A 15202-nucleotide genomic window follows, 5' to 3' on the forward strand; every position below is an offset into this window, starting at 1 on the left:
ATGAACATGAGCCTCCAATGACGACTCAGTGCTTTTATTTTTTACAACTTCAGAAGAGGAGGCGATAGAGCTGGAGGCTGAGTCAGCAATGTAAGACAAAACTTTTTCCTGAAGCTCTGGCTTTAAAAGCGGTTTGCCAACTCCTAGAAAACTAAGCCTTCGAGGCCTTGTGGAGCCAGATGATGACGCAGGCTCAACACCTCCTGCGTTCGGTCCTATTTTGCTTTTGCCACTACCATCAGATCCACCACCAACACCATCATTACCAGCTGCCAACTCCTGCCCAATTCCACGGCCTCTTCCACCAGCCTTCCTCATTTTTGGTAGAAATGTAGACAAAATCCAACAAACTTTATAGTAATGTAAAACAAGGTACAAGGTGTCAATAGGACAGGGGAGATTTTGAATTTCTGCACACACTTGTGGACACTGGACACTTTTGGATTGTGTGAGGCCCACTGAATATCACAGCGCTATGTCACAGGCTCGATGTCGCAGGTGTGAAAAATGTCACTAGAGGATAACAGAGAATTTGAATTTCTGCACACACTTGTGGACACTGGACACTTTTGGATTGTGTGAGGCCAACTGAATATCACAGCGCTATGTCACAGGCTCGATGTCGCAGGTGTGAAAAATGTCACTAGAGGATAACGGAGATTTTGAATTTCTGCACACACTTGTGGACACTGGACACTTTTGGATTGTGTCAGGCCCACTGAATATCACAGCGCTATGTCACAGGCTTGATGATGCAGGTGTGAAAAAAGTGACTAGAGGATAACGGAGATTTTGAATTTCTGCACACACTTGTGGACACTGGACACTTTTGGATTGTGTCAGGCCCACTGAATATCACAGCGCTATGTCACAGGCTTGATGTCGCAGGTGTGAAAAATGTGACTAGAGGATAACGGAGATTTTGAATTTCAGCACACACTTGTGGACACTGGACACTTTTGGATTGTGTGAGGCCCAGTGAATATCACAGCGCTATGTCACAGGCAGAAATTGGCTAGTGTATGACAAACTACAAGGTGTATATAGAATTGGGCAGAATAGGAATCTCCCTAGAATGTAGGTCTGTAAGAACGGAACAAGTCCTCGACTTATCCTTACAGAGCGACACACAGATAGCTTCACTGTGGCCGTGATAACAGCCGTTACACGGTACTGAGAGAGGAGCGTGCACGTACACGGCTGTCCGGTGTACGTAAAATTGTCAAGCTCCGTGTTTTTTAAGTATACGGACTGACACACGCTGTCTCTCTATAGTTTTGAATGTGATCAAACAGCAAATATATTTAACTGTTTGAAAGCTAGACAAAACTAGAAGGTGCAGGTCTGTAAGAATGGAACATGTCCTTGACTTATCCTTACAGAGTGACACACAGATAGCTTCACTGTGGCTGTGATAACAGCCGTTACACGGTACTGTGTGAGGAGTGTGCACCGCTGTATGGTGTGAAAAAATGCACGCTCAGTACCTCACTAGGACAAAAAAAAAAAAATTCGGATTGCTTTTAAAAAAGCAGTTTGCAGGGCAGTGGGTAAACAGCAATGCAGCCATCAGGAAGCCTTAGAAGGCAGCCTAACAACCAACACCGCTGATCCAGCAAAATATAGCCTCCACTTGCACTGCACACACAGTTGTACAGGCAAAATCGCTAGCAGCAGAAGCAGTTTTTGGTGTCTTCTTCCCTGCCTAACGCTCTCCCTACAAAATCAGCAGCAGCAGCAGCTCTCCCTATTCTGAGATCAGCATGAGTAACATGGCGGTCAGCGTGCACGCCCTTTTATACCCCCTGTGACGCCCACCAAAGCAAGCCAATAACTTGCATGCCCTTCTGAAAGATGGTGGTGACTCCTGTCTATGTCATCACGTTGCCCACAGTGTCCGTGGATCCTGATTGGCTGAAAAAGAGCGCAAAACAAACTTTTGAAATGCGACTTTGGCGCTTAAGTCGCCGACCTCGTGGCCGACCTCATCCTAGGGTCGGGTTTCGTTTCATGAAACCCGACTTTGTCAAAAGTCGGCGACTTTTGAAATTTTTCGACCCGTTTCGCTCAACTCTACTTATTTGTATTTGGATATTCTTCCGTTTATAATTTAGTATGTTGGACCTACAGTTTCCTCTGATTGGATGCTATACGTACATGTGACCGAAATCCAGTCATATTTATTGCCGTTGTATATTAATTCCTTTCATACCATGATTAGGGCTATACGCCGAAACGCATTGGTTTTCATAGATCCTGTGTGAATCGGTCTGTCTGCATTATGGATTTCTCTCTTAATAAACTGAAGATTTTATTTCCTGAGGATCCATCGCTGGAGATTTTTTTCTCGTATTACTGCTGTTTGCAGCCCTGGCCTGAGTGGCTCCTTGCGTTGCTCCTTCCACTGTACTGGTGTCATTGTAGCTGGTGAGATGACTCCCTTCTCTTTTCTCCCTTGTTTTTTACTGCTGCTTTATAGATGTCAAGACAACAAATGTAACTGGGGAGAATGGCAACAATGTAACACTAAAAGTGCCTGAGATGAACATACAAGATATCACCTGGCTTTTTGGTAATAATCGCATCGCATCAACAGGACCACAAAAACCCATCAACGCAACGAGAACATACAGTGGGAAGCTCGTGAGTGACCCTGACGGCTCATTAATTATATTAAATCTGCAGCAGGAAGACAACGGGATGTATAGCGCCAGTATAAAGCTCCGCAATGGAGAAATGCGAACAGCACAGTACCAGCTCCAAGTCTACCGTAAGTCATCTATCTGTCCCTCACCACTACACCAGTTACCTTGTGCTTCTCACAGAATTACCTCTCCCAAGAAAATCTATTGGTTTAATGCCAGCAATAGTATAATCATCTCATATATTGCCAGCCATAGTGTGCTCATCATCTCATACACTGACAGCCACAGTGTGCTCATCATCTCATACACTGACAGCCACAGTGTGCTCATCATCTCATACACTGACAGCCAGTGTGCTCATCATCTCATACACTAACAGTCACAGTGTGCTCATCATCTCATACACTGACAGCCACAGTGTGCTCATCATCTCATACACTGACAGCCACAGTGTGCTCATCATCTCATACACTGACAGCCAGTGTGCTCATCATCTCATACACTAACAGTCACAGTGTGCTCATCATCTCATACACTGACAGCCACAGTGTGCTCATCATCTCATACACTGACAGCCACAGTGTGCTCATCATCTCATACACTGACAGCCACATTGTGCTCATCATCTCATACACTGACAGCCACAGTGTGCTCATCATCTCATACACTGACAGCCAGAGTTTGCTCATCATCTCATACACTGACAGCCAGAGTGTGCTCATCATCTCATACACTGACAGCCACAGTGTGCTCATCATCTCATACACTGACAGCCACAGTGTGCTCATCATCTCATACACTGACAGCCACATTGTGCTCATCATCTCATACACTGACAGCCACAGTGTGCTCATCATCTCATACACTGACAGCCAGAGTGTGCTCATCATCTCATACACTGACAGCCAGAGTGTGCTCATCATCTCATACACTGACAGCCACAGTGTGCTCATCATCTCATACACTGACAGCCACAGTGTGCTCATCATCTCATACACTGACAACTACAGTGTGCTCATCATCTCATACACTGACAGCCACAGTGTGCTCATCATTTCATACACTGACAGCCACAGTGTGCTCATCATCTTATACACTGCCAGCCACAGTGTGCTCACCTCATACACTGCCAGTTGTAGTGTACTCATCATGCAATACACTGCAAGCAATATTGTGCTCACCATCTCATACACTGCAGCCATAGTGTGCTCATCATCTTATACACTGCCAGCCACAGTGTGCTCATCTCATACACTGCCAGTTGTAGTGTACTCATCATGCAATACACTGCCAGCAATATTGTGCTCATCATCTCATACACTGCAGCCATAGTGTGCTCATCATCTTATACACTGCCAGCCACAGTGTGCTCATCTCATACACTGCCAGCAATATTGTGCTCATCATCTCATACACTGCAGCCATAGTGTGCTCATCATCTTATACACTGCCAGCCATAGTGTGCTCATCATACAATAGACTGCCAGACAGTGTGCTCATTATACAATACACTGCCAGCCATAGTGTGCTCATCATCTCATGCACTGACAGCCAGTGTGCTCATCATCTCATATACTGCCAGCCATAGTGTGCTCATCATGTCATTCACCGACAGCCATAGTGTGCTCATCATACAATACACTGCCAGCCATAGTGTGCTCATCATCTCATACACTGCAGCCATAGTGTGCTCATCATCTCATACACTGCAGCCATAGTGTGCTCATCATCTTATACACTGCCAGCCATAGTGTGCTCATCATACAATACACTGCCAGCCATAGTGTGCTCATCATCTCATACACTGCAGCCATAGTGTGCTCATCATCTCATACACTGCAGCCATAGTGTGCTCATCATCTCATACACTGACAGCCAGAGTGTGCTCATCATCTCATACACTGACAGCCACAGTGTGCTCATCATCTCATACACTGACAGCCACAGTGTGCTCATCATCTCATACACTGACAGCTACAGTGTGCTCATCATCTCATACACTGACAGCCAGAGTGTGCTCATCTCATACACTGACAACCACAGTGTGCTCATCATCTCATACACTGACAGCCACAGTGTGCTCATCATTTCATACACTGACAGCCACAGTGTGCTCATCATCTTATACACTGCCAGCCACAGTGTGCTCACCTCATACACTGCCAGTTGTAGTGTACTCATCATGCAATACACTGCAAGCAATATTGTGCTCATCATCTCATACACTGCAGCCATAGTGTGCTCATCATCTTATACACTGCCAGCCAAAGTGTGCTCATCTCATACACTGCCAGTTGTAGTGTACTCATCATACAATACACTGCCAGCAATATTGTGCTCATCATCTCATACATTGCAGCCATAGTGTGCTCATCATCTTATACACTGCCAGCCACAGTGTGCTCATCTCATACACTGCCAGCAATATTGTGCTCATCATCTCATACACTGCAGCCATAGTGTGCTCATCATCTTATACACAGCCAGCCACAGTGTGCTCATCATACAATAGACTGCCAGCCAGTGTGCTCATTATACAATACACTTCCAGCCATAGTGTGCTCATCATCTCATGCACTGACAGTCAGTGTGCTCATCATCTCATATACTGCCAGCCATAGTGTGCTCATCATGTCATTCACCGACAGCCATAGTGTGCTCATCATACAATACACTGCCAGCCATAGTGTGCTCATCATCTCATACACTGCCAGCCATAGTGTGCTCATCATCTCATACACTGCAGCCATAGTGTGCTCATCATCACATACACTGCAGCCATAGTGTGCTCATCATCTCATACACCGACAGCCATAGTGTGCTCATCATACAATACACTGCCAGCCATAGTGTGCTCATCATCTCATACACTGCCAGCCATAGTGTGCTCATCATCTCATACACTGCAGCCATAGTGTGCTCATCATCTTATACACTGCCAGCCACAGTGTGCTCATCATACAATAGACTGCCAGCCAGTGTGCTCATTATACAATACACTGCCAGCCAGTGTGCTCATCATCTCATACACTGCCAGCCATAGTGTATTCATCATCTCTTACACTGCCAGCCACAGTGTGCTCATCATCTCATACACTGCCAGCCACAGTGCACTCATCATCTCATACACTGACAGCCACAGTGTGCTCATCCTCTCACTGGCAGCCACAGTGTGCTCATCATCTCATACACTGCCAGCCACAGTGTGCTCATCTCACATACTGCCAGCCATAATGTGCTCATCATGTCATTCACCGACAGCCATAGTGTGCTCATCATACAATACACTGACAGCCACAGTGTGCTCATCATCTCATACACTGACAGCCACAGTGTGCTCATCATTTCATACACTGACAGCCACAGTGTGCTCATCATCTTATACACTGCCAGCCACAGTGTGCTCACCTCATACACTGCCAGTTGTAGTGTACTCATCATGCAATACACTGCAAGCAATATTGTGCTCATCATCTCATACACTGCAGCCATAGTGTGCTCATCATCTCATACACTGCAGCCATAGTGTGCTCATCATCTTATACACTGCCAGCCATAGTGTGCTCATCATACAATAAACTGCCAGCCAGTGTGCTCATTATACAATACACTGCCAGCCATAGTGTGCTCATCATCTCATGCACTGACAGCCAGTGTGCTCATCATCTCATATACTGCCAGCCATAGTGTGCTCATCATGTCATTCACCGACAGCCATAGTGTGCTCATCATACAATACACTGCCAGCCATAGTGTGCTCATCATCTCATACACTGCAGCCATCGTGTGCTCATCATCTCATACACTGCAGCCATAGTGTGCTCATCATCTTATACACTGCCAGCCATAGTGTGCTCATCATACAATAGACTGCCAGCCAGTGTGCTCATTATACAATACACTGCCAGCCATAGTGTGCTCATCATCTCATGCACTGACAGCCAGTGTGCTCATCATCTCATATACTGCCAGCCATAGTGTGCTCATCATGTCATTCACCGACAGCCATAGTGTGCTCATCATACAATACACTGCCAGCCATAGTGTGCTCATCATCTCATACACTGCAGCCATCGTGTGCTCATCATCTCATACACTGCAGCCATAGTGTGCTCATCATCTTATACACTGCCAGCCATAGTGTGCTCATCATACAATAGACTGCCAGCCAGTGTGCTCATTATACAATACACTGGCAGCCACAGTGTACTCATCATCTCATACAATGCCAGCCACAGTGTACTCATCATCTCATACACTGACAGCCACAGTGTGCTCATCATCTTATACACTGCCAGCCACAGTGTGCTTATCATCTCATACACTGACAGCCACAGTGTGCTCATCTTCTCATACACTGACAGCCACAGTGTGCTCATCATCTCATACACTGACAGCCAGAGTGTGCTCATCATCTCATACACTGACAGCCACAGTGTGCTCATCATCTCATACACTGACAGCCAGAGTGTGCTCATCTCATACACTGACAGCCACAGTGTGCTCATCATCTCATACACTGACAACCACAGTGTGCTCATCATTTCATACACTGCCAGCCACAGTGTGCTCATCATCTTATACACTGCCAGCCACAGTGTGCTCACCTCATACTGTGACAACTCTAGGCTAATACGTCCAAGAGTGGACCCTCTGGGTCGTGGTTCCGGAGCCCCTGGGCCGAGCGTACCTGGTGAAGACCGACCCCTGTACAGGGATCGTTAGGGGCAGGGCCGCAGGGGGCAGAACCGCGACAGCCGGTGCCAGGAGGGACGACTCGATGGATAGACAGGCAGAGCAAGGATAACGGAAAATACTGGCCAGGATTCCACAGGAAGGGGTTCAGAGGGGGACCACGGGACAGAGACAGACTGACGGAAGAGGAGCAGGCCAAAGAGCACACAGGGAGAACAGCAAAGGATAGGCAGGGTACACTAGAAGGTAAGGGCCGATGAGTGCAAGAGGTCACACAATCACCAGGCGCCCTCAGAATAGAGCGGACGCCTGATATAACCAGAGGCCGGAAGTACGCCCTACAGACCCTCCCCTCAGCGACGCCCCCTACTAGCAGAAGAGAGAGGGAGAACGCGCGTGCGCGGCCTAAGACCGGCGCGGTTACCCGCAGCAGCGCGGGGAGCAGAGCGGAAGTGCGAGTGGACAGGAGGACGCAGGTGAGGAGGAGCTGCGGCGGGCACCGCCGCTGAAGGGGCATCGGCGGGCACGGCCGCCGATGTCACACATACACTGCCAGTTGTAGTGTACTCATCATACAATACACTGCCAGCAATATTGTGCTCATCATCTCATACACTGCAGCCATAGTGTGCTCATCATCTTATACACTGCCAGCCACAGTGTGCTCATTATACAATACACTGCCAGCCATAGTGTGCTCATCATCTCATGCACTGACAGTCAGTGTGCTCATCATCTCATATACTGCCAGCCATAGTGTGCTCATCATGTCATTCACCGACAGCCATAGTGTGCTCATCATACAATACACTGCCACCCATAGTGTGCTCATCATCTCATACACTGCCAGCCATAGTGTGCTCATCATCTCATACACTGCAGCCATAGTGTGCTCATCATCACATACACTGCAGCCATAGTGTGCTCATCATCTCATACACCGACAGCCATAGTGTGCTCATCATACAATACACTGCCAGCCATAGTGTGCTCATCATCTCATACACTGCAGCCATAGTGTGCTCATCATCTTATACACTGCCAGCCACAGTGTGCTCATCATACAATAGACTGCCAGCCAGTGTGCTCATTATACAATACACTGCCAGCCAGTGTGCTCATCATCTCATACACTGCCAGCCATAGTGTATTCATCATCTCTTACACTGCCAGCCACAGTGTGCTCATCATCTCATACACTGCCAGCCACAGTGCACTCATCATCTCATACACTGACAGCCACAGTGTGCTCATCCTCTCACTGGCAGCCACAGTGTGCTCATCATCTCATACACTGCCAGCCACAGTGTGCTCATCTCACATACTGCCAGCCATAATGTGCTCATCATGTCATTCACCGACAGCCATAGTGTGCTCATCATACAATACACTGACAGCCACAGTGTGCTCATCATCTCATACACTGACAGCCACAGTGTGCTCATCATTTCATACACTGACAGCCACAGTGTGCTCATCATCTTATACACTGCCAGCCACAGTGTGCTCATCTCATACACTGCCAGCAATATTGTGCTCATCATCTCATACACTGCAGCCATAGTGTGCTCATCATCTTATACACAGCCAGCCACAGTGTGCTCATCATACAATAGACTGCCAGCCAGTGTGCTCATTATACAATACACTTCCAGCCATAGTGTGCTCATCATCTCATGCACTGACAGTCAGTGTGCTCATCATCTCATATACTGCCAGCCATAGTGTGCTCATCATGTCATTCACCGACAGCCATAGTGTGCTCATCATACAATACACTGCCAGCCATAGTGTGCTCATCATCTCATACACTGCCAGCCATAGTGTGCTCATCATCTCATACACTGCAGCCATAGTGTGCTCATCATCACATACACTGCAGCCATAGTGTGCTCATCATCTCATACACCGACAGCCATAGTGTGCTCATCATACAATACACTGCCAGCCATAGTGTGCTCATCATCTCATACACTGCCAGCCATAGTGTGCTCATCATCTCATACACTGCAGCCATAGTGTGCTCATCATCTTATACACTGCCAGCCACAGTGTGCTCATCATACAATAGACTGCCAGCCAGTGTGCTCATTATACAATACACTGCCAGCCAGTGTGCTCATCATCTCATACACTGCCAGCCATAGTGTATTCATCATCTCTTACACTGCCAGCCACAGTGTGCTCATCATCTCATACACTGCCAGCCACAGTGCACTCATCATCTCATACACTGACAGCCACAGTGTGCTCATCCTCTCACTGGCAGCCACAGTGTGCTCATCATCTCATACACTGCCAGCCACAGTGTGCTCATCTCACATACTGCCAGCCATAATGTGCTCATCATGTCATTCACCGACAGCCATAGTGTGCTCATCATACAATACACTGACAGCCACAGTGTGCTCATCATCTCATACACTGACAGCCACAGTGTGCTCATCATTTCATACACTGACAGCCACAGTGTGCTCATCATCTTATACACTGCCAGCCACAGTGTGCTCACCTCATACACTGCCAGTTGTAGTGTACTCATCATGCAATACACTGCAAGCAATATTGTGCTCATCATCTCATACACTGCAGCCATAGTGTGCTCATCATCTCATACACTGCAGCCATAGTGTGCTCATCATCTTATACACTGCCAGCCATAGTGTGCTCATCATACAATAAACTGCCAGCCAGTGTGCTCATTATACAATACACTGCCAGCCATAGTGTGCTCATCATCTCATGCACTGACAGCCAGTGTGCTCATCATCTCATATACTGCCAGCCATAGTGTGCTCATCATGTCATTCACCGACAGCCATAGTGTGCTCATCATACAATACACTGCCAGCCATAGTGTGCTCATCATCTCATACACTGCAGCCATCGTGTGCTCATCATCTCATACACTGCAGCCATAGTGTGCTCATCATCTTATACACTGCCAGCCATAGTGTGCTCATCATACAATAGACTGCCAGCCAGTGTGCTCATTATACAATACACTGCCAGCCATAGTGTGCTCATCATCTCATGCACTGACAGCCAGTGTGCTCATCATCTCATATACTGCCAGCCATAGTGTGCTCATCATGTCATTCACCGACAGCCATAGTGTGCTCATCATACAATACACTGCCAGCCATAGTGTGCTCATCATCTCATACACTGCAGCCATCGTGTGCTCATCATCTCATACACTGCAGCCATAGTGTGCTCATCATCTTATACACTGCCAGCCATAGTGTGCTCATCATACAATAGACTGCCAGCCAGTGTGCTCATTATACAATACACTGGCAGCCACAGTGTACTCATCATCTCATACAATGCCAGCCACAGTGTACTCATCATCTCATACACTGACAGCCACAGTGTGCTCATCATCTTATACACTGCCAGCCACAGTGTGCTTATCATCTCATACACTGACAGCCACAGTGTGCTCATCTTCTCATACACTGACAGCCACAGTGTGCTCATCATCTCATACACTGACAGCCAGAGTGTGCTCATCATCTCATACACTGACAGCCACAGTGTGCTCATCATCTCATACACTGACAGCCAGAGTGTGCTCATCTCATACACTGACAGCCACAGTGTGCTCATCATCTCATACACTGACAACCACAGTGTGCTCATCATTTCATACACTGCCAGCCACAGTGTGCTCATCATCTTATACACTGCCAGCCACAGTGTGCTCACCTCATACTGTGACAACTCTAGGCTAATACGTCCAAGAGTGGACCCTCTGGGTCGTGGTTCCGGAGCCCCTGGGCCGAGCGTACCTGGTGAAGACCGACCCCTGTACAGGGATCGTTAGGGGCAGGGCCGCAGGGGGCAGAACCGCGACAGCCGGTGCCAGGAGGGACGACTCGATGGATAGACAGGCAGAGCAAGGATAACGGAAAATACTGGCCAGGATTCCACAGGAAGGGGTTCAGAGGGGGACCACGGGACAGAGACAGACTGACGGAAGAGGAGCAGGCCAAAGAGCACACAGGGAGAACAGCAAAGGATAGGCAGGGTACACTAGAAGGTAAGGGCCGATGAGTGCAAGAGGTCACACAATCACCAGGCGCCCTCAGAATAGAGCGGACGCCTGATATAACCAGAGGCCGGAAGTACGCCCTACAGACCCTCCCCTCAGCGACGCCCCCTACTAGCAGAAGAGAGAGGGAGAACGCGCGTGCGCGGCCTAAGACCGGCGCGGTTACCCGCAGCAGCGCGGGGAGCAGAGCGGAAGTGCGAGTGGACAGGAGGACGCAGGTGAGGAGGAGCTGCGGCGGGCACCGCCGCTGAAGGGGCATCGGCGGGCACGGCCGCCGATGTCACACATACACTGCCAGTTGTAGTGTACTCATCATACAATACACTGCCAGCAATATTGTGCTCATCATCTCATACACTGCAGCCATAGTGTGCTCATCATCTTATACACTGCCAGCCACAGTGTGCTCATTATACAATACACTGCCAGCCATAGTGTGCTCATCATCTCATGCACTGACAGTCAGTGTGCTCATCATCTCATATACTGCCAGCCATAGTGTGCTCATCATGTCATTCACCGACAGCCATAGTGTGCTCATCATACAATACACTGCCACCCATAGTGTGCTCATCATCTCATACACTGCCAGCCATAGTGTGCTCATCATCTCATACACTGCAGCCATAGTGTGCTCATCATCACATACACTGCAGCCATAGTGTGCTCATCATCTCATACACCGACAGCCATAGTGTGCTCATCATACAATACACTGCCAGCCATAGTGTGCTCATCATCTCATACACTGCAGCCATAGTGTGCTCATCATCTTATACACTGCCAGCCACAGTGTGCTCATCATACAATAGACTGCCAGCCAGTGTGCTCATTATACAATACACTGCCAGCCAGTGTGCTCATCATCTCATACACTGCCAGCCATAGTGTATTCATCATCTCTTACACTGCCAGCCACAGTGTGCTCATCATCTCATACACTGCCAGCCACAGTGCACTCATCATCTCATACACTGACAGCCACAGTGTGCTCATCCTCTCACTGGCAGCCACAGTGTGCTCATCATCTCATACACTGCCAGCCACAGTGTGCTCATCTCACATACTGCCAGCCATAATGTGCTCATCATGTCATTCACCGACAGCCATAGTGTGCTCATCATACAATACACTGACAGCCACAGTGTGCTCATCATCTCATACACTGACAGCCACAGTGTGCTCATCATTTCATACACTGACAGCCACAGTGTGCTCATCATCTTATACACTGCCAGCCACAGTGTGCTCACCTCATACACTGCCAGTTGTAGTGTACTCATCATGCAATACACTGCAAGCAATATTGTGCTCATCATCTCATACACTGCAGCCATAGTGTGCTCATCATCTTATACACTGCCAGCCACAGTGTGCTCATCTCATACACTACCAGTTGTAGTGTACTCATCATGCAATACACTGCCAGCAATATTGTGCTCATCATCTCATACACTGCAGCCATAGTGTGCTCATCATCTTATACACTGCCAGCCAGTCTGCTCATCTCATATACTGCCAGCAATATTGTGCTCATCATCTCATACACTGCAGCCATAGTGTGCTCATCATCTTATACACTGCCAGCCATAGTGTGCTCATCATACAATAGACTGCCAGCCAGTGTGCTCATTATACAATACACTGCCAGCCATAGTGTGCTCATCATCTCATGCACTGACAGCCAGTGTGCTCATCATCTCATATACTGCCAGCCATAGTGTACTCATCATGTCATTCACCGACAGCCATAGTGTGCTCATCATCTCATACACTGCAGCCATCGTGTGCTCATCATCTCATACACTGCAGCCATAGTGTGCTCATCATCTTATACACTGCCAGCCATAGTGTGCTCATCATACAATAGACTGCCAGCCAATGTGCTCATTATACAATACACTGGCAGCCACAGTGTACTCATCATCTCATACACTGCCAGCCACAGTGTACTCATCATCTCATACACTGACAGCCACAGTGTGCTCATCATCTTATACACTGCCAGCCACAGTGTGCTTATCATCTCATACACTGACAGCCACAGTGTGCTCATCTTCTCATACACTGACAACCACAGTGTGCTCATCATCTCATACACTGACAGCCAGAGTGTGCTCATCATCTCATACACTGACAGCCACAGTGTGCTCATCATCTCATACACTGACAGCCACAGTGTGCTCATCATCTCATACACTGACAGCCACAGTGTGCTCATCATCTCATACACTGACAGCCACAGTGTGCTCATCATCTCATACACTGACAGCCACAGTGTGCTCATCATCTCATACACTGACAGCCAGAGTGTGCTCATCTCATACACTGACAGCCACAGTGTGCTCATCATCTCATACACTGACAGCCACAGTGTGCTCATCATTTCATACACTGCCAGCCACAGTGTGCTCATCATCTTATACACTGCCAGCCACAGTGTGCTCACCTCATACACTGCCAGTTGTAGTGTACTCATCATGCAATACACTGCAAGCAATATTGTGCTCATCATCTCATACACTGCAGCCATAGTGTGCTCATCATCTCATACACTGCAGCCATAGTGTGCTCATCATCTTATACACTGCCAGCCACAGTGTGCTCATCTCATATACTGCCAGTTGTAGTGTACTCATCATACAATACACTGCCAGCAATATTGTGCTCATCATCTCATACACTGCAGCCATAGTGTGCTCATCATCTTATACACTGCCAGCCACAGTGTGCTCATCTCATACACTGCCAGCAATATTGTGCTCATCATCTCATACACTGACAGCCACAGTGTGCTCATCATCTTATACACTGCCAGCCACAGTGTGCTTATCATCTCATACACTGACAGCCACAGTGTGCTCATCTTCTCATACACTGACAGCCACAGTGTGCTCATCATCTCATACACTGACAGCCAGAGTGTGCTCATCATCTCATACACTGCAGCCATAGTGTGCTCATCATCTTATACACTGCCAGCCACAGTGTGCTCATCTCATATACTGCCAGTTGTAGTGTACTCATCATACAATACACTGCCAGCAATATTGGGCTCATCATCTCATACACTGCAGCCATAGTGTGCTCATCATCTTATACACTGCCAGCCACAGTGTGCTCATCTCATACACTGCCAGCAATATTGTGCTCATCATCTCATACACTGACAGCCACAGTGTGCTCATCATCTTATACACTGCCAGCCACAGTGTGCTTATCATCTCATACACTGACAGCCACAGTGTGCTCATCTTCTCATACACTGACAGCCACAGTGTGCTCATCATCTCATACACTGACAGCCAGAGTGTGCTCATCATCTCATACACTGACAGCCACAGTGTGCTCATCATCTCATACACTGACAGCCACAGTGTGCTCATCATCTCATACACTGACAGCCACAGTGTGCTCATCATCTCATACACTGACAGCCAGAGTGTGCTCATCTCATACACTGACAGCCACAGTGTGCTCATCATCTCATACACTGACAGCCACAGTGTGCTCATCATTTCATACACTGACAGCCACAGTGTGCTCATCATCTTATACACTGCCAGCCACAGTGTGCTCACCTCATACACTGCCAGTTGTAGTGTACTCATCGTGCAATACACTGCAAGCAATATTGTGCTCATCATCTCATACACTGCAGCCATAGTGTGCTCATCATCTCATACACTGCAGCCATAGTGTGCTCATCATCTTATACACTGCCAGCCAGTGTGCTCACCTCATACACTGCCAGTTGTAGTGTACTCATCATGCAATACACTGCAAGCAATATTGTGCTCATCAT

General features: G+C 47.8%; 1 protein-coding gene across 1 annotated transcript in view; it reads left to right on the forward strand.

Moving 5' to 3' along the window:
- The window catches only part of LOC141083032 (cell adhesion molecule CEACAM3-like), a 251055-nt gene that overhangs the window by 78988 nt on the left and 156865 nt on the right, over positions 1-15202 (forward strand). The window contains exon 4 of the mRNA XM_073567181.1: positions 2480-2770. Within this exon, the coding sequence (XP_073423282.1) occupies positions 2480-2770 (291 nt within the window). The remainder of the gene's footprint in view (positions 1-2479; positions 2771-15202) is intronic.

This window comes from Dendrobates tinctorius, unplaced genomic scaffold (genome assembly GCF_039654945.1).
Source record: "Dendrobates tinctorius isolate UK_male_01 unplaced genomic scaffold, ASM3965494v1 ptg000019l, whole genome shotgun sequence".
Taxonomy (NCBI): domain Eukaryota; kingdom Metazoa; phylum Chordata; class Amphibia; order Anura; family Dendrobatidae; genus Dendrobates; species Dendrobates tinctorius.